Source organism: Leptonychotes weddellii, chromosome 12, assembly GCF_054177405.1.
Source record: "Leptonychotes weddellii isolate Sample4059 chromosome 12, ASM5417740v2, whole genome shotgun sequence".
Classification (NCBI taxonomy): domain Eukaryota; kingdom Metazoa; phylum Chordata; class Mammalia; order Carnivora; family Phocidae; genus Leptonychotes; species Leptonychotes weddellii.
Window position 1 is genome coordinate 72,971,838 of NC_138380.1, and position 21,877 is coordinate 72,993,714.

Sequence of the window (21,877 nt, forward strand, 5' to 3'; positions counted from 1 at the left end):
GATAGCATGTTTCTTCTATTTATCCTGCTATACATCTGTGATGTATAATGAGGCCTTTGGCTTAGGGCATGAAAGAATTAAGAATGAAGCTACCAAAAGGAAGGCAAATAAATCCTATGAAACGGTATTTTATTATCACCCTGCTCATGGAATCCTGTGATATTACGTAAACTATCACTGTAAACAGAAGGGTGCAAGGGCAAGGTGACTGAAATATTTAGTGTCATTTGATTTTTTTTTTTTTTTTTACGTTATTCGCAATGCCCTCTTAAGCTATTATTTTAGATGTCGCATGCTTCAATAGCTGCCTAATCGATTCTGATTATTGATTTTTTTAATAAAAATAAAAGTTTTTTAAAAGCTTTCAAAATTCTTTAATAATTCTTTGTGTCTCTTTATAATGTAACCATAAAATGCAGTGTCGGATACCAGAGACTACTGCAAAATGACAAAGTTTAAATTGTAATTCTGACTTGCTTTTCTTTGTGAATCTATTTTTAGGAACTAGGACTTGTCATTACTGGAACTCTTCCGGTCTTCAACATAACGGGCCAAGTTGAAAATAAGACAAACTTGAAGGTTAAAAGTTAATTGATAAAATTAATAATAATAAATGATAAACGGTGACGTTGAAGCTGAGTGTGGATAAGATATTTCTATAAGGAAATACATACAATGTAACTGTCTTGTGAGACCAGAAGTAAGAGGGAACAGCTGCTTATATGATAACCACCTGGGAAAAAGGAAATGCAGGTCAAGTTCTCTGTTTCCCCAGAGCCAGGAGTCAACTTAACTCTATTTAACTATGAACTGATGAGAACACAAGTTCAGACTCTGGGAGGAATTACATGATAAATGGGCAATACTGTGGTGTTCCCCCCTGCCCCCCCCCTTTTTTTTTAATGTGTCTGAGTTATCCTTGGAGCTCAGAAAGAAAAATCCAAAGAACAAAACCATGGTGATGTTTGTAGCCGGTGTATAAAGGTATATTTCTTGAATCATTCCTCCTCCAACTCCCATTCAAACAGTGGGTTTTTTTTTATCCTCACATAAGTTAAGCATCTGATTTAAAATGAATAGGTCTCCATTTTTTTTTCTATTTTTTAAGATTCAAGAAAAATACTTCATGAATTTCCTAACAGTGTTGATTTCTGCAGCACTGGTAATATTGTCAATGCAATAAGATAATACCAACTTAAAGTTCTGAAAAGTCTGTATCTTGTACTTATTAAATTCCATTCCTTATTTTTCAAATACTCCTGATTTTGAGGGAGGGTTGCATTCTTGTTTCTTAGCTTGCATCAGAAAGAATTTGGGATTGCAGGAGAAATTAAGATTTTTTTTAATACTAAATACTCATTTTATGCTTTGGTTGACATTCCAGATTGGAAGGAACTTTATTTCCAGTTTATGGCATAACAAAGTCTACTGCATTTATTTGTTCAGTTATTATAAATTTCAGTTGAACTCTTTATTTTAATAATGTGGCCATCAAAAACATTAGTTATTTCTCTTGGGGAAACCATTATCATTATTAAATATCTGTGGGTTCTAACTAATTTAACCCATAAAGAGTAATTGTCTAACTCAGATGGACTGTTTAAGGAATTGCTTTAATTAGGAATTTCTGCTTAGAGTAGGATTGGTCCCTGGCAAAAGAAAATAGTTCTTGACATAACTTTCTCTCTCTCTGTGTACCTACAAAAAATTCACAGTGTTCTCATAATAACTATTGAGTGGATTTTATAATTTTCTTTGTAACATTTTATTTTATAATTTATATAATTCTATTTAAAACAAAAATTCCTGATTCTAAGTTTTAATACCATTTTCATCTTTAATGTCCCAGGGAAGATTATGATAGCAGTTTGCCACATAGCCTTGTTGACTTGGAACTAAAGTTTTGATACCCATTGCTTGGTATTTAGAAGTTACCAGCCCTGAGAAACAGTTTTGAGGATTTCTGCTATTTTATTACAGTGAGGTCAGGTACTTTTCAGGATAATTACACATATGCAGGCACTGTCAATAGCAAATAAAAACAAAAACAAAAACAAAACCATTATTTTCTCATTTCACATTACTGATATCTTCAGGCTGAACATTTCTGTGATTTTTTTAATCATAGTACACCACAGAGTCACAGAGTACTCTCACACACAGCTACAACTGACTGTACAGAAGCAATTAAAATAAGTATTAGGGATAATGAGTACAAGAGGCATCAAATAAAAATTTCCTATCTTTTCTGTTTTAGCTGTACTTATCAAGATTTCATTTTTTAAAGGTAATGATACAGTTGTGGGTAAACAGAGGTGAGAATCATTGTAGACTGATGTAAGTGTCTCACCCTTATACATGTTTCAGCTAGTATGGAATACACCTATTGTCAAGCAAAAGGATGAGCATATATTAATTGTGTAGAAATATATGCATTTTTGATATAAGATACACTTCCTTTTTGCTATCTTCTTATAGAACCAGCTGATTCTTGGTGTGATGGGAGTTGATGTGTCTTTGGAAGATATTAAACGACTAACACCACGTTTTACAGTAAGATGAAATTTACTCTTTGGGTGTCTTTTTCATTTTAGAGCTTTGTACTGATTTAACTTGTCTATAAAGCATTTGAGTAATTCTCAAAAATCATGTGCATTTAACTTCACAAAGGAGCTAAACGTTAAAAAGGATCTTAAAATATAAAGATACCATGTTATCTTTCTTCATGCTTTAAAATGTATTATTTAAGAATTTTTTCTTTTAAAGAATGTGATTTCTGATTGTGATTCAGACTGAAAGTTTTCTGGTTGTTTTTTTTTTTTTCCCAGCTGTGCCCCAATGGCTATTATTTTGCGATTGATCCTAATGGTTATGTTTTACTACATCCAAATCTTCAGCCAAAGGTATGTATATAATGTGTTTACAGTGACTCATGCAATTCTGTAAAATTAATGGTTAATGTTCTTAATAGGTTTGTCATCTTTAAACTCACTATATAGCAGCAAATATACAAGAATGTTATATCTATTATGTTAATGGATGACAAGACCACAGTTTATAATATATGAAAGTGTGAAAGCAGTTTTCATTTTCTCTTACTAATTTAGCTATCCCATATTCCTATCGAATATTTAACTATCCAGTATTCACACCTCAAAGACAACCATTATCCTCCTGTGCCTAAATTCACACATCCCACCTGGGGTTGTGATTAAGGCTGGAAGGTAGTGAGGAGATGGCCCCAGATCGGTATGAACCTGATAAATAGAAGTAATGTTCCTCTATGCTCAGGCCACATGTTCCGACACCCTTTTTTCTGGTAATTATCTCTCCTTTTCATCTCCCAGAGGATTTGTCTTTCTTCTTTTGGGCAGGCTTATAAAACTTAAATGAAATTCAGTTAAGTAAAACTCCACGGGATGGGCTTCAGAAATGGGAAGTGTTTATTCATCAGGGAGTTGTGCAAAAGAGATAAAATCCCTTAGATAAACTATTTTATCCTAATCTTTATGCCAAGATATAAAATATTTTCCTATATATCTCCTCAAATTTATTTCACTGTCCATTAGTGCTTCACAGGTGGGGTGAATATATATTTATCTAGAAGCAAAAAGTGGCAGAATCTTCCTATATTATGTAATTGTAATTTATAAACATCTTCAAGTTATTGTTTAACTTTGAAGATGATACTGAAGATACTTTAACCCATGCTGGAGGGAAATACATCTGAATTTAGGTTTACTACCATCTTTTTCTCCGTCATGGGTATTTCATGTTAGTGATATCTTAGGGCATACACAAGTAGGTGCATAAACACGCACATACATTTAATGTTGAGTCATCTAAATATTCAAATCAATGATAATTAAGAACCGTTGATATTGAATACAAAACCATACTAAGTGGTTACAATACATGTGTTGATTTTAATTCTTCTCACTTTGGAACTTACTTCCATATAAAATCCATCGTGATCTAAATATTAGCTAATCAAATGTAGCTGCTGATCACTCTGCATTATTTTTCAAGCGTTTTTTTTATTATTATAAATGCTATAGGCATTTCTTCCCATTATTATGAGTATCACAGCGTTAAGTTCCTCTTAATAGAGATATTTATGATTAGCTAAACAGTCTGTGATTTTGTCACAGTTGAAAATTTTTATCTTTTTAAATCTTGTTTAAGATTTTTAAAAAATTTTCATTATTGTTTGGTCTTTGTATATACAGTATATTTTCATTTATATTTCCACAACTGAAGTGATTTAAAAGCAGTAACAATGTTATACGCTCAAGGGTGTGAAGGATCCCCATTTTTATGATTGTAGTTCTTAACCCCTTCCCCAAAAGGAACTTTATTATTGAGACAAAAAAATAAGAATAATGAGAATAATGTACACACAATATAAAGATATAAATCTATCACTTAGAGGCAGTAATTTGAAAAAGGTTTTCCCCTTTTATACATTCTTCTAATAACCAGTATTTATGGAGAAAATTTTTTTTACTCTTTGATGTCAACATACGTTTGGCTCAGATTTGGAATAATTTACTAAAACTCATAAAATTACAGCGAGAATATAAATTCTCTAGAAACTCTTATTACAGCCCAAGTGACTTTTCTTCAGCAGTATGTCAGCTTTTCATATTTTTATACAGGAAATTATTATAAGCAAGTATGCAGCAAAGATATTTAGAAAATGCTATTTTATAAAACCATTAAAATATGTTTGAACAATCAATGTATTCTTTTTTCTGAAACTCATGCTTGTGAATTAAATGTGCTTGTGAATTCTCATCATTAGGTTAAACATGATCATTTCTATTGTGTGGGTGATGGTGCATGCTATACAGGTAGAAGAAAGAATCTCATAAAAGGATGATACAGTGTGAGCCAATGGTTTTAGAAATTGACAAGTACAAAGGACCAATATGGTAACAGCTAGTGTACTAACAAAATTATTCTCAATCCTTTTATCAGAAATATACCAGTAGAAATAAAGGAAGATAATGCTCTGTTTTCGTAGTATCCTTTATTTAACAAGGGCAAAGTTTAGTGTTATTACACATATTCTTTGCTGAATGCCTTGTGTTTGCTTCCTAAAACAATGATCTTAAATTATTTCAGTATAATTTTGTAGTTTGTAGAGGGCAGTATGAGTATCCTTTAAAAAGGCTTTATAACAGGAAATAAAGTGGCTATAAACCTTTTGCTTATCTAATTTTCTAAGGAATCATTATTTATCTTCTTGAAGTGTACTGTCTCTACCATGACCACATTTTGACAAATACTGGATTATGTATCATACTTTGTTTCCAAATGCATTTTAAATTGCTTCCATTTTGTTTCATAAAAATTACCAGATCAGGTATGCTTACTAGATACCTAATTTTGGTCAATCTTAAGAAATATTTATTGTACAGGAAATTGTACATAATCTACATTTTAGAAGTCAATATTTAAAATAAGTCTACGAAAATTACAAAAAAAATACAATAAATTTACAGTGTTAGGATTAAATTTCCTTTAGTTCCACAGATACAACATTTGGTAACACTTCAGAAAACAAAGGCACACATTTTAAGGGTTTACTATTAACACTTTTCAGAATCCTATAATATTTATATCTGAACACATTTGAATCATGTAAATTCTAAAATTTGCTGGTTTGTTTTTTTTTTTTTTTTTTTGAATCAGCATAAAAGTTGTCAGAGGCAAACTACCTTTCTCACTTCCCAAATATGTATTTCTTTGGAGAAAAAATAAAAGGAAAATATGAAGTCATTTTGCTAACCATTTTTTTGAGTATTTTTACTAGCATAAATTTTTTTTTCACCACAAATATTTTTAAACTTTCATTTTATTTGTTGACTCATCATGAACTCTGTGATAATCGGTTTCTGATCAAGGAAATATCTGATCAAAATTGATTGTAGGATAGAAGCCTTACCTGTGTTGATATGTAGCATGATGAATTACCATCTTTCTGTTGCTTCAGCCTATTGGTGTAGGTATACCAACAATTAATTTAAGAAAAAGGAGACCCAGTGTTCAGGTAACTGTGAATGAAGTTAGCAGTGCCTTCAAATTTGCTAAATCAGAGTTGAGATTAAGCTTCTCTTCCTAAAAGCATATGATTAATGCTGCCTTTCCTGACCTCAAGCTTCCAGAGCATGAGTTGGAGATGAGCATCATTTCTCAATAAACTGGAGCAAAAATGTTATTAATGATGGCAGAGGGTGCAATCATAATGAGATGGCTTCTAAAAATGAATTTGTTATTAAATATTGTGATATTAGTGTCAAATCCATGTAATCCTAACAGTTGCTTGTAAAATTAACTTCTAAGTGGAAATTAAAATACAATTCTGATGTGGTAATTTCTGTAAATCATAAAATTTAAGCCAAAATTTCTTCGAATTTCTAAAAAAGTATTTTGGGATTAGAGGTTAGAGAAGTTTCCCTTAAGCTAATTAACATGTCCAGAATTGCAAATAAATGTGAATTTTTATTGCCTGACAAGCTCATGGCAAAAGCTTTTCTCTTTTGTTAACAAAATTTATTTATTTTTTATTTTTTAAAGATTTTATTTATTTGACAGAGAGACACAGCGAGAGGGAACACAAGGAGGGGGAATGGGCGTGGGAGAAGCAGGTTTCCCACCGAGCAGGGAGCCTGATGCGGGGCTCCGTCCCAGGACCCTGGGATCATGACCTGAGCCGAAGGCAGACACTTAATGACTGAGCCACCCAGGCGCCCCTGTTAACAAAATTTAAATGTTATTTTATGTATGCATATTTCTATAATCACACTAAAAATAATCAGAAAGATACTTCCTCCAGTTTAGTATACTATAGTAAGAGAATTAGTACAGTAAGACAATTTCAAATTCCAAAGGAAGTTCAGTATGACTTAATGTTTTATATGTAAGTCTATCATTGCTTTAAAGTTAGTGATATTATAATGGAGAGGTACTATGATAGTAAGAAGAGATTATTAAACTATGAATTAGCAAAACGGAATTTTAAATTAGTTATATTTATAGCTAATACTTTGTCTTTGAGTAGTTCATTAAACCCCATTTTACTTTAATTTCTTAACCTGAAAAGCAGGAAGATTGAACTAAGAACTTTTTTTTTTTACCCTACATTGTATATTCCCCCAGGAAATTAAATACACATGTTGATCTCCAGTTCCCTCTCCTGAAAATTCTGATTTAATATGACCAGGGATGGGACCCAGGTTAATGAATAGTATTTCAAGTTTTCCAGGTTCTTCTAAAGTGCAGAGACACTGGATTAAGAAGCTTCAATTTTCTTGTAGCTCTAGAGTTCTGTGCAATCTGATCTTTATATTTTATCAGACTTCATAGCTTTTATGATTCCCGTAGAGGCTAAAATTCTATTTATGTCTTATATTGTTTTATTAAATTATTTTACATTACTCTCCTTGCATGCTTCTTTTGTGTATTATCTTCATTTGTGTACATTTTAGTGAATTTTCATTTTTATAGTACTTTCAAATATTGCATGTAAATATTATGATATAATTTGAAAATAAACCACCTGAAAAATGGTTTGTTTTATTTTTGTTTTCCTTCTAAGGAAACCTCAAATGGCAAACTGGCAACCATACAAGACTTGAATTTTGGGGAGTATTTTTTGAAATAGGTAGTATTTTTCATAATACTACTAAGTATTTCCATTTAAAATTTGTGTAAAAGCATTCTGCCTATTTTAGTTCTACAAATGGTGTGTCTTTATGCCAGCTGATATTAAAATTTTACACATGAGGAATGTTAGATATTAAAATATCAAACAAAAGTATTGGGACAGAAGGGACTTGATTCCACTTCTCAAGACTGCTTGATGCTATTTTTTTATTAGATTCTGCTTTTGGATTTTTCAGTTACTGTGCCTGTGATTCGTCTTTTAAAAAATGGTCAGCCAGATTGCCATTTAAAAAGTACAAGTTATGCATTGACATTTTGCTTTTATGATTTCATTTTCTTCTCTGTGTCTTTATATGTTGGATTGGGACATGATCTTCATATTGCCAATTCTTCCTGAAAATGCCTCGTCCCTGCATGCTGTTTGGGTCTGGTCATGCTATGCATTATCCATTGCATGTAAGATAATATTCTTATTTACGTTTATATTTTATCATTTTTATTATCTTGACTTTGTTTTGCAGTGAGTGTGTTAATTTTTAATGCTGTTACAGTGTGTGTGTGAAGATGATTTCTTTCAGGGGACTTTAAAGAAGCAGTTCTGAATAATGTCCACTTTAGAGTATCCTTTTGTTAATGATTTCCTTGGTTCGGTTTCTTAAGTAAAGGATTATAATTATTTTTTATATTGATTTTTATTTTCTCCTTATGAAATATGCTACATTTCAAATGAATATTTGCTTCTGAGGCAATATGTTGCTGTCCAAACAATGGTCAGTATTATCACCTATTAAACAATCTAATACTTTCAATATTCTAGAAACTTCTGATTCCAGATATCAAGCTCATGAGCAGTGAATATTTGTTAATAAAAGTTCCAGACACAGTTGAGATGAGTTTTTCATTTGCCATTAAGAATACCGATTTATCAAAACATGGGAATCATAAACTTTCATTATTTAAATGGAGTTATTCCTTGAAGGAAGGAATTTTTCTCTTAATTATAAAATAAACACATGCCATATATAATGTCATTCAGCATTTGAAATAAGTGTTTAGTTTTAACATATTTTTAAATATTATTGTTTTGGGTATTCCGTCCTTCTAAAACAGTGTTTAAAATAGTAATAATCTGGTTCATTTGGTGGTTTAAGAAAATTAAAAATTAAAAAAAATAGTGATAGTCTGAACATATTTTGGAAGAGCCCATGAAGCTGAGATCATTAAAATCCCAGTGACCTTGCACTAATACAGAATAATTTGTATTTATTACTTCTATCTCATTAAATACCACATTTTGGTGGTATTTTAGTCAACGTTAAAAACCCAGTTTCTAAAATTAAGTAGTTGTAAAACTGTAGACGCCTATTAGGATTTTATTATTGTAATAAACTTTGATATTCTATTATGGCATGTTCTATTAGCGGTGTTATAAGAGCGTCAGGTGTGTTTTGTTTATCAAATAATTGAATAAGTTCATTTTATGATTGACAGAATTTTTTAAATGTCATCTGAGGTAAATTAGCCAGGCTAACAGTTTTGGTATATTTATGTAAAAATAAGAATCTGCTTTGTTCCCCAGTTAATTGTCCTTATTATTGCACACCAGCAAGAAGAAGCAGTAAGGGATGTTAAAGCAGGAGACTGTTTAGTGAATCCAAGGGTTATTATTTTCATTAGATTTTAATTACAATAACTTATCTTTATTCAAGTGCTTGTGACTTGACCCGAAATTTTATCTCATAAAATTTACTTAATTTAACTTATTAAAATACAATGTCACATTTCTGAAATTCAAATATTTGAAGCACACCTCGATTTTTTTTTATGCATCTTATGAAGACTATGTTTAGAAGAGTTAGTTTTACTTAGCAAATTCAAACATACTTTTTAAAAGATTTCCCTCATATAATTTCTTTTTATAGAATATAAATAGTGTGTATTACTTATATGTTGCTTTTGTCTAATTGCTAAATATGTTATCCACATGACTTTATTTTGCTCATTTCCCATCCTAATTAAAGGAAAGAAAGTTGTGAGTGGACCTTCAATTGTCCTGTTCCCACAGAACTGGTAATTTTAAAATGTAGTATCTAACACAGCATTCGAAATGAAACTGTCTTCAGTTGGCAGTAAATTAAAATTTTCCCGCTACACCTAAAGCTCAAATCCCTAGCCTATTTATTGTTATTTTAAAATAAATGTATATGAAACCCATATATGTTTATGTAGCTATTTAATATACCTTAGGTAAGTAACATCTATGGAATTATTTTCATATTTGAATATACATTAAATTATTTTTATGCAGCAGCATTTTACAATGTCGTATATGCTTAATTATTATTATTTTCTGTGTAGAATCCCAAATCTCAGGAGCCAGTAACTTTGGATTTCCTTGATGCAGAATTAGAGAACGACATTAAGGTGGAGGTGAGTGTACGCCTAGACAGTACTCTCAGGTCCGATGCCGAGGCTCATCCATTCCACAGGATCCACTGAGCAGCTTCGCTGTGTTAGCTTCTCTCCTAAGTACTATGTACACAGTGATGAATGTTCTTGGTCTTTAAAATTTCTAGGTCCTGGGCTCTCTCATCCAAATGGTCATATGGAAAGGAATCAATATTTTAAGTTGGGTGTGACATTAGTTTGTTTCTTTCTCATTCCATAGGTAGAGATGTTTTATGTATTTCAGTACAAATGGAACTTGTACATTTCACTACACAACATAGAGATTGAGGACATTGCTATAGAGTTGAAAGAAAAGTTGGAAGGAATCTAACCATCCAACCACCCCATGAGCAACGTGAGGAGAAAAGCTGCCATTTTTGTCTTAGTACACTTAACCCAGAAAATTTCTATTTTATTTCAGAACCAAAATCGCATGTCATTTCCTCTGAGAGGATCTTCCATGATAATTAAAAGTAACAACATTTATTAAGTACATAATATGTGTCAATCATGGATTCTCTAGAGCCTCTGAAATAGATACTATTATTATATGATCATTACTTGTCGTACTGATGGTATGTTTTAGGTCCAGAGGGGTTAAACAGCTTGTGTCCAGTTATTCGGCCAGGAAGTAGCAGGACTAGGATTTGAACCAGGCTCTTGCAGTTCAGAGCAAAGATTTTTAAGATTCTTGTAAACGGATTAACTTCTCATCCATGCAAAGGCCACTGTATTTCTTTTAGAATTTGTCACAGCGTGTTTTAATATGCACTTGCTTTACACATTTTACACATTGACTCCCTCCTTGTAGAACAACAGAATTTAATTATCATTACTACCCAAGACCAAGGCACAGCGCTGGGATGTCTTAGGTGTTTAACGAATGTTTATTATAAAATGTTTTGAAATGACAGAGCAGGATCATGTAAGGTTGCCGAGCGCAGTCTTTGGACCCTCATGCCGCTGAGTGACTGTGATAGAACCTATTATGGTTCAGTTTCATTTCAGTCAGTCTCATAAAGTAATTGACCACTCTTTCATTAATTATCTTTCAAAAATTAATGACTAGGTGAAGATACTTAATTAAGGATGCCTTTATTATTTTAAAACATGTTAAAGTGACTATAATGTGGTAACTTTTAAAAGAATATTCCCGAAGAACAACTACAACTCTTAGTACAACCATGCTACTATTTTTATTCAGTCTGTTCTAAAGTAAGGTATAAACCTTGCAAAACCAGTACTTTAATAATCATCCTTTGGTAGTCCATTGAATACTTGAAATAAATCACTTTATTCATCTTCCTGTAGATTCGAAATAAAATGATCGACGGAGAGAATGGAGAAAAAACATTTAGAACTCTGGTTAAATCTCAAGATGAGGTAAGAATTAAGTCAAGCTTACTCTTAAATAAAATGTATAGATCAATAATGATATTGGTAGTTTGTCTTTCCTATTAAAGCAGCATCTGTAAAACAGATGTCTCAAGTAAACACATGTTTCTAAGGCCTTCTTTGCTGAAGGATATTTTTAATATATTTGTAACTTTCTAATTTTTGTAAAACATTTTGCTTTAGGTTTCTTGATGTTTTACATTAGTAGCAGTATGTTCTTGAAAATTATATTTTATGTCTCCATTTTTTATCATCATAGAAAATAGAGCACCCGATTTAATGTTGTGGCATGTTCTTTTAGGCCATTTCAATCATGCAGAGTTGAAGTTAATATTTAATAGCTATATGTGTTAAATGATTTGTGCATGCACATGTTCTAATGGTTGAGTTTCATATATTATTTTGGTTTGGGTTTTTTTGGTTATTTGTTTACTTTTGCTTAGCTTATGTTCCTTCACTATTTATGCACATTATGTTATAATTCCTTGCATTTAAATCTGCAATTAAATCAAGGGGTAACACAATTGTACCCATAAATCTTTGGTACAGATATGTAATAAACATATCATTTTTTTTTATTAATAAACATATCATTTTATATTGATGAGGAAGAACTCTGTATATGAGCAGCGTGTCTATCCATTGTCAGCCGCATGTGGAGTAAATACACAGACATTCATATATTTGAGTATTTGAAAAATACATAGACTCCAGAGGCTTTGGAGCCTGAAAATTTTAAATGTTTTTATATAACTTACATCCTTTTCCTCACAGTGCCATCCTTTGTAAATGTATACATTTCTTTTGAATTCCTCAGCAGATCTTTTTCTAAGATGGAGCTAGGCTCCAAATAGGATCCTTCATTAGCACTTGGCTTTTCTCATTTAATGTCATTAGGAGTTCCCATTACCAGAAGACAGGAGGAGGTATATATATATCAATTTCAGTCATTGTTGAAACTTCAATTCTCTTTACTTAGACTTTAGCCATGCTCTTTACCTGCTCGCTCCTTGAGGAAAGATGTAAACCATTCAGCAGTTGTACCAACTTTTCCATGTTGTTCTGCTAAGAACTCTTTGACCTACACATTCTTTCCTCAACTTATAAATTAATTTTGTTTGTATTAAGTCACATTGATGTTTTCCTCCTTCAGTTTGCTGTAAATTCCTCTAACTAATATGTAGACTTTTCTTATTAATAATCTAACCCCCTTGTAGACTTTTCTTATTAATAATATTGAAAGAAAACATTATCTTGTATGTTTATTTTCTTAATCGGATATACTATTTTTTAACTTGCTGAACAACACTAATTTGCCATTTTTTATGAGTGGTATGAAATACATGAACAGTATTTCTTTTTTTAAGAATTTTACTAGTGCAAAAACCTCCTCACCAATTCCTGTTCTCCCTTCCTCCATCCTCCATCCTCCACACACGTTGAGTAAACCAGAGGAATATTTGACATATAAGGCAACATGTATGGTTGTTATAAAATGAATGTGGCATCATACATTTTCCTTCATCCTGCCAATTTAAATTTTTTAGATTTATGTATTTTTATGTTATCAGTAAATTATCGAAAAGAACAGTATTTTGTCCAGGGGTTGATTAAATTAAACAATGATTGTAAAATGTGAAGATGCGTATATGCCGTCACTGTACCTAATGGAAGAAAGAATGATTATTTATTAGTATTTAGTAGTGACATAGGAAGGATTCTGTTTTCATCAAGGTATTGAGCTCTGTACTTCCTTTCCTTGGTGGATTTAGTTGTTTTTCTGACCTTCAGTGGTACCAAGTGTGATAAATGCTATAACAATGGCTTAAGAACAGTAATATGCTAACCATACATTTGGATCTAGAAACAGTGTGTTGATGTCCTGATATTACCAATTTCTCATAAACACACTCTAGTATGGAAATACCTGAGGCTTGTCTAATATATCCTGATCCTGTGTTATTATTAAAATTTATTTTTTAGAAAATGATTTTGCACTTGAAAGTCTTTAAAAGTCATGATACAGCTATTTATTTTTGTCCTAAAATTTTGCTTTACTCACACAGACACACACACACACACAAATCCCACCCATAACAGAACAAATAACGTAGAATAGATCAGACATTTGTGAGGGAGGGTATTGAATGACCACAGAATTTATGAACAGATTTTAGTGTTCAGCTTTTCATGTAAATTCACATAGATTTCATAAGATGGTAACAACCATGTCAAACTTTTTTTGTAGAGGTACATTGACAAAGGAAACAGGACATACACATGGACTCCTGTGAATGGCACAGATTACAGGTAACTAGTTAGATTTAAATGTGTATTGTATACAAGAGTATTCTGTTGCGTGTCTTTCGCCTATTTGTAGTAGCAGTTTTTGCAGTAGATAAGTATTAAGTCCTTGCATTTTCAGAAACTGTTTTCATTGTAATTAAAACAGAAAAGTTATTCTTTCCAGTGTGAAAATGTATTAAAATGATCACTCTGATTTTCAAAATGGAAAAGATGGAAAAAAGCTAGGAATATAAAATTTAGAAATGAAAACCTGTGTGATATAAATCCATTTGATCATTTTGCATATGTATGTTAGCAATAATAAATGTTGACCAAACCCCCTAAAGTTTGTAGTCATCACTTCCACTAATTTCCTCATTTAAATTGTCAGTTTACATTACTTATATTTAAGTAGCAAAATAACTTAAAATTTGTCACATCGTAATATGATCTGATATAAAATGCTCAGTTGACACAATTTTTCCCCATGAGTGGCAAGTCTGTGATATCCTGAGCACACCAATGGGCAGGGCCTTCGAAAGCTGGACGGACTAATACCCTATAGTGCCTTGAAAGTTATCCATTCTTCACTCGCTGAGCATTTCCTTCGCTTTCTTGGTCTGACTCTTCTGAATAGCTTTCCCTGTGGTCCTACTTCTCCCATGCTCATAATACTGAGGTTGATAGGAATATTTCCTTCTTGTTACTCATTCTCTCTTCCTCTTCCCTAAAATCCCCATCTCTGAATCTTATGTCATCTTCCTCTCATTCCTATAAGATTTCATTTTCTGGCTCACTGTCAATCACTCGTACATTCACATAGACCACTATTTCTCATACTATTTTTGACATACCCACACTTACACAAAACAAAGTTATTTACTAAATCACCTTTAAAAAAGATTTTAAAATGCAAGCTTAAAATTTTTATTATTAGATTTCACAGATCTAGAATTAGTCTGCCAAATTGTTGAAAATTTTTCTAAATGCTTGGTCTCAAATTTCTCTATTTAACTGGTCCTGAGGTGGTAATAGAGAGTTTGCAGATGAGCCAGGTCTATGGCCCGCACTGAAATAGCATTGACAATAGATGAGTTTTTTGGTACATGAACCCTTAGTTTATCTCCTCTTCACTGTGGGGGAAAGTGTTCCTTACCTTCTTAGATGAACAAATTCTAAAGTAGACAAAACTGGATCCCTTTAATCCTGACAATGAGTCAACAATAATGGCAGTCATAATTTTTAAATTGTCATCATACCTTGCTTAAATATGTCTTAAAAGTTTCACAAATGTCCCCTACATTCGACCCCTTTCCCTCACACACCCAGTGATGGGACCAAATGTGGCCAGATTCATACCCCAGTTCTGCATATGTCACTCCTTGTTCATAACCTTCATTCTGTTCCCATTTTCCTCCGAGTTAAATTGGGACTTCCAAGTCAGATATTCTCATCTCACATTTCTCTCCCAGCCAATGTGCATGTCATGTCTCTCCCCTACCTCCCCAAATAGTCACTGGTCTCTGAACAGCCCCAACTTCCCCACTTCGGCATGTTTTCCTCACACGTTTCCTACCCAAATGTACAACTTAGGGCCAGATTCAGTCTGTTTTCATTGTAAGTTAGTTCCCTGAATCGCTGTACAAATAAATTCACAAATAACAGTGTAGAGCCAAGTATTACATCTATGTTGAAGAAGAAAAAGAAATGGCGTGTTTTGACTTAATGAACGAAGTTCCACATTTCATTTAGTGATTTTTGTCTTAGTAAGCCTTGATGTAACTCAGGTATCACAGTTGAATTACACTAAGTAATTATGTCTATAAACTGCTCTTTTTTTCATGAAGAATTTCATTTTATAGAGACATGATTGAGTTGAAAAGGATATTATATCCCATTTAACTAAGTTACCCATGTGTATGTGAGTCACAAAAACATTGCACGGTCTCTCCCGTCCACCTGGTGGCCGCTGGCTTTATTAGGCTTTAATCCCTAGGAGAAAATAAAGCAGCTTTGGTCTGTTGGTTTTATATGGAGAGAGACGGCAAACACTGCATATGACAACATCATTGACTCAAAATGTTGGTAAAGATCTTATCTGCTAGAAGTTGAAGAACGAACTATTGCCTTGAGAAGGAAGTAAATTAAGCGTGACTGTATTTTTCTATAAAATGAAGTATAGCTCTTAATAACAACCTGAGACATGCAGGCCAATAAAATGTATATTTGATATGTCAATTTTAAAACTTCTATTGTGTTCCTCATGAGTTCCAACACTATTTTTATGGTACGTGAGATGTAACCCAAGCTTAGAGAGTGACACTCTAGCAGCCACATGATATAACGTTATCGGGTTTAATTAGAAGTTTCTCTTAGCAATAAATGCTGATGGAGCAATAAAAATGTCCTAATTTCCCTTGAGAGGAATTTGTAGGAGACAATCTTCAAATGCTCAGTAATTCTACTCTACATTTTATAAATGGCAAGTGAATCGTGAAAGGTCGTTTTGCTTTCAGACTAATTGCAGTGCTTATTTTAATTTTAATCTCTGCCTCCACTTAAAGGAAGTTATGTATAAAGTGAACGAAGAGATTTTCATTAAATCTACATAACATTTTATTTCTCTGACCTTTTCCCATAAGAACAGTCACTGAATTATTTAATGAAGGAGAAAGATGTGGGAATTGGAGGTAACAAGCATCCACTCATTTTGCTATCTTGACTGCATAATTAAATTGTAGGAAATAAACCCTTGCTTTTTTTTCCTCTTTGTAGAGTGAATTTTTAACATATATAGTCATGAGAAGGAAAACCTGAAATTTTATTTTTTTTTTCCCTGTTCTGTATGTTCCAATTTAAAAAAAAAAAAGTAAATAATGAGATTATAGTTTAGGTGCTCTTCTCAAAAGCCTATGAAACTTGAGTGATTTAAAAGAAGATCTGCAAATATGCAGAAATACTCAGAAGCCTAGAAATGCACACCTTTGCCTGTGCATTGGGAAATTTCTGATTAAATATTAAAAATGAGTGCGGAATGACTCATTTGGTCCCATTAATCAAGTGTCACTTTTTGAAAATACTTAGTTCCCTGGGAATCTTCTTCTACCCTCATTTTTTGTACCCATTAGTTTGTAAGTTTCCGTCGATATTAAAGCATAGTGAGGGTCATTTGCAAGTGTAAATGTGGATATGGAATAGTTAGTTATGTCCTACACTGTAAACATATTAGCCATATCAAGGGTGGAAGAATTACACATAAGCAGTTGTGTTATTTCAAACTGCATAATATTCAAATACTCCAAACTGCTTTATGCTATGAGAACCAACAGGATGAGCAGACAGTCTTTCTTAGTGCATCTGAATTTTCTTACCAGCAGACACCAGGGAATTTGCCTCAAAACTAAAGTCTTAAGATAGGAGGTATTTAACCCCTCAAAGGAGGTATTTTTCAGATGATTTTATGCACTGTGTCATAAAAATAATGATACTTTACATTTGTACTTTTTAAATAGCGTACATTTGCTGCAGAGCACTTGAACATGATGTGTAATTCATGAAGGAGGGGTATCCAATTAGTATAGTATTTATTTTCTTTAAACGTAATCGTAATATTCTCTCTTTTCAACACTCAAAGTATTTCAGTACACTTCCCTGGAAATAGAGTACACATGACATTTCTTTCTCAGCTAATTCATGGGCACATTTAGTAGCTTATTTTCCTTGGGTGTCTTCTGATTCCCTACAACGTAGAGAACTGGAAGACTCTGGATTGCAAGACCGAATAAAGTACTCTATTTGCTGAATGCATTTTCCTGTCACAGTAATATGTCTCTTCTTTCCCACGAGGAAGATCTTTGGATTTTCCATTAACTGGATGTGTCTTTTTTTTTTTTTTTTAAGTTGTTTGTTTGTGTTTATGCTTCTCTTGTTTCTATTGCAGTTTGGCCTTGGTATTACCAACCTACAGTTTTTACTATATAAAAGCCAAAATAGAAGAGACAATAACTCAGGCCAGATGTAAGTACTATGAAAGCGACCCCAGAGTCTATTTATCTCTTAGTATCAGATGTATAAATTTGTCTAGATTTTAGAATGCCCAAGGCCTATACATTTTAGTAGGTGTTACTACCAAATCTACAGCAATGATTCTAACCCATTCCAAACATGCAAGGAACAAGAAATATTCTACGTGGATAGAATATGAGCAGGTACCCGGTCTCACTGGCATCCCCACCACCCTACCCTGCCTTGCTTTGTGCTCATAGAATCATTGCAGTGCTGTGTTCTCTGTTGCTGTCATTTTAAGGGTCTGCTAGCTGGTGCAAAATGTTTCACATGGTCTCTACTCATGGCACTGTGCTAATAAGGCTTTAAGTCTTTCTTTTTTTTTTGCATTTGGCAAGAATAATATTGTGCTCCACATCTTCTACTTTGTTTGAATAAGTTAAATTGCATTGGTCTTTGGCTTTGGTTTGGCAATTAACTTCCTTCTCATACTCCAAATTAATAACGTCTTCAGTAACTCAAATGAATTATTTTTTTAAAAGCATCATTTGGAATGTGGAGTAATTATTAACATTAGTGCGTATTTTAAGTCAATAGTAATCTTTGTTTTGGGTGACTAGATTTAGTAAAGTAAAATGACCATCATATCCTTTGTAATACATCAGCTATTACTAACAACCTAAATTTTTTGTTATGATAAAGTTAAAAAAAAAAAAAAAAAGCACGCATGTGTGTGTATTTACCTTTTACATCTGACTTTAAGTAAACTATAATTTCTTTCATTCCCCTGTCAGTTCTTTTTTCTCTCTGCAGTCCTTTTTCTCATTGTGCTAAATTTAGGCTTTTATATTTATGCTTTCACTTGATAGATAGATATGATGGTCTTTTTAACAACCAGCAACTGTGCATGAGCTAGTTCTTCACTTGATAAATGAGGGGATGGCTAGTTGGTCTTTGATGGTTGGTAAATGCTTCTGAATATCGGCGAACGTTGTCACCATTGCACCTGCGTTAAACACTTTGCAAACTAGACCCTTGAAATCACCACAGTACAGCGAGGGTTTTCTAGTAGTAACGGACAGGACATACCTTCCAGTCTTCAAAAAGATGTCTTTTTTTTTTTTCCAGACTACAGCTGTACATAAATATATCTTTGATCTATGCACAATATTTTTATTCAAGAAAGTCATTGAATAAAATATTGTTTGTGACCCCCTTCGCTTTACCCTCTTTTTTTTGTTTCCCTGCTTTCTCTTTCTGATGGATTTTCACAGCCAAAAAGGGCAAAATGAAGGGCAAGTATTTTCTTGTTGCTCAATTTCTTTCTGTTTAGTGCACTTGACATTTCCACTGATATTTCCATTCCTATTGGATATTATCCTCTGTGCTTCTCATCTGCTAGATTTTCCTCCATGATCACTCAAACCTTAGCAGCAAAAACGGGGGAAAGAATATGCTTGTGTTTTCATATACAATGTATTTCACATTTAGGTTTTTTCTGAGGCTTAAATACTTGTGTGCTTTTATCCTTCCACCTACTAATTCACACCCTAATATGACGAATGTTACTAATTAGCTAAAGGCATTGATGAGTTTATTAAAATCATTTTCTTTACCATAATATTGATAAAAATTTTATGTTGAAGTTTTAAATGAAATAACTCTGATGCAACATTGATACAAAAGATACCTTGGTTATGGTAGGGTTAGTAAATGGGAAACTTCTAAGACAGCATTATTCTGATATAACTGGTCTAATTTTTGTTATGAAATTAAAATGGATTTTATATTTCTGTTATGCAGTATTAAGGACCTTATAGGATATAAGTACTCTTTTATTTTTTTCTTACTAGGTTATCATTCTAATGCCTTCATATCGTCATAGAAACCCAGGATGCGTACTCTGGATGGCTTATCTAATCCTGTAACATTATCTTTGCAGATTCTGAAACACTGAAGCCGGATAATTTTGAAGAATCTGGCTACACATTCATAGCACCAAGGTTGGTTTTGTTTTATTTTATTTTTTTATAGCTTTTATGGAAAGGTAAGCCTTCAGTCACAGTTCTGAGGTAATCCCATGCCAAATTATGGAACCAAAGGGAGCAGTAACTTTAAAACTGAAACCATATTCTATTCATTCACTCACTCAGTAAGCAACTGCCCTAGGCCAAGTGATGTTCTGACTCCAGGGAGATAATAGTGAATAAGACAGATGTAGACCTTGCTCTTACTGGAAATAACAGTGGTATCCATCACTAGTGAAGAATTGGGTATGTGCATTTGTGAGTACACAGACACAAACATAGTCCATATGTGTGTATATATACGCATACAGGGGGATATACTGAGATATCTACAGATATATATGTATGTGTAGACATAAGGCTAGAATGTCTGAACGTCATAATTGATTCATTTATTTTTAATGTTCTAACAACGTTCTGGGAAAGCATTTTAATATAGTGACATTTTCTCATATAATTTTTAAGATTAATATTCTTTTTTCTCTTCCCCAGTTTTATTTCTCATATAATCCCCCTTTCCTAACCCTTATACCTCCTTCTCCCTACCGCTATTTTCGTGTAATTATTTGATACTCAATAATCAAGAGTGTTTTTTATTTTTATTTTTTTTCTTAGTTTTTTTTTTTTTTAGTAAGTTTTTATTTAAATTCCAGTTAACATACTGTGTAATATTAGGTTCAGGTGTACAGTATAGTGATTCACCACTTCCATGCAGAGCCTGGTGCTCATCACAAGGGCCCTTCTTAATTCCCATCACCTATCTCACCCATCCCCACACCCACCTCCCCTCTGGTAACCGTCATTTTGTTCTCTATAGTTAAGACTCTGTTTCTTGCTTTGCCTCTCCCAATTTTTTCTTTCCCCCTTTGTTTGTTTCTTAAATTCCACATACGAGTGAAATTATATAGTATTTATCTTTCTCTAATAGACTTATTTTGCTTAGCATACTACTATTCTCTAGCTCCATCCATGTTGTTGCAAATGGCAAGATTTCATTCTTTTTTATGGCTGAGTAATATTCTATCGTGTGTATATACCACATCTTCTTTATCCATTCATCAGTCAGTGGATTTTTGGGCTGTTTTCATAATTTGACCATTATGGATAATGCTGCTATAAACATCAGGGTGCATGTATCTCTTTGAATTAGTATTTTTGTATTCTTTGGGTAAACACCTAGTAGTGAGATCGCTATATTGTAAGGTAGCTATATTTTTAAGTGTTTCAAGAACCCCCATACTGTTTTCCAGAGTGGCTGCACCGGTTTGCATTCCCACCAACAGTGTAGGAGGGTTCCTCTTTCTCCGCATCCTTGCCAACACTTGTTCTTTCTCGTGTTTTTGATTTTGACCATTCTGTCAGGTATGAGGTGATGTCTCATTGTAGTTTTGATTAACATTTCTTTGATAATTGATTTTGAGCATTTATCCATGTGTCTTTTGGCCATCTGTATGTCTTCTTTGGAAAAACTGTCTACTCAGGTCTTCTGCCCATTTTTTAATTGGATTATTCATTTTTGGGTGTTGAGTTTTATAAGTCTTTATATATTTTGGATACTAACCCTGTATTGGATAGGTCATTTGCAAATATAATCTCCCATTCCATAGGTTGCCTATTCGTTTTGTTGAGTGCTTCTTTCTTTAACTGTGCAGAAGCTTTTTTTTGATGAAGTCCCGATAGTTTATTTTTTATTTTGTTTCCCTTGCCTCAGGAGACATGGTTTCAAGTCTCACATTCAGGTCTTTCATCCATTTTGAATTTATTGTTGGGTCTAGTGTAAGAAAGTGGTCCAGTTTCATTCTTTTGCACGTTGCTGTCCAGTTTTCCCAACTCCATTTGTTGAAGAGACCATCTTTTTCCCATTGGATATTCTTTCCTGCTCTGTCAAAGATTAATTGACCATATAATCATGGGTTCATTTCTGGGTTTTCTCTTCTGTTGATCTATGTGTCTGTTTTTGTGCCAGTACCATACTGTTTTGATTACTACAGCTTTGTAATGTAACTTGAAGTTCAAAATTGTGATGCCTCCAGCTTTGTTTTTCT

The 21,877-nt window shown here is 32.9% G+C and overlaps 1 protein-coding gene across 1 annotated transcript in view; it reads left to right on the forward strand.

Moving 5' to 3' along the window:
• Nucleotides 1–21,877, forward strand: part of CACNA2D1 (calcium voltage-gated channel auxiliary subunit alpha2delta 1) — a 343,011-nt gene that overhangs the window by 310,481 nt on the left and 10,653 nt on the right. Inside the window, exons 13-21 of the mRNA XM_081799703.1 lie at nucleotides 502–579; nucleotides 2,479–2,553; nucleotides 2,829–2,903; nucleotides 5,999–6,055; nucleotides 10,030–10,101; nucleotides 11,431–11,502; nucleotides 13,763–13,824; nucleotides 17,741–17,817; nucleotides 19,748–19,808. Coding sequence (XP_081655829.1) covers nucleotides 502–579; nucleotides 2,479–2,553; nucleotides 2,829–2,903; nucleotides 5,999–6,055; nucleotides 10,030–10,101; nucleotides 11,431–11,502; nucleotides 13,763–13,824; nucleotides 17,741–17,817; nucleotides 19,748–19,808 — 629 coding nt within the window. The remainder of the gene's footprint in view (nucleotides 1–501; nucleotides 580–2,478; nucleotides 2,554–2,828; nucleotides 2,904–5,998; nucleotides 6,056–10,029; nucleotides 10,102–11,430; nucleotides 11,503–13,762; nucleotides 13,825–17,740; nucleotides 17,818–19,747; nucleotides 19,809–21,877) is intronic.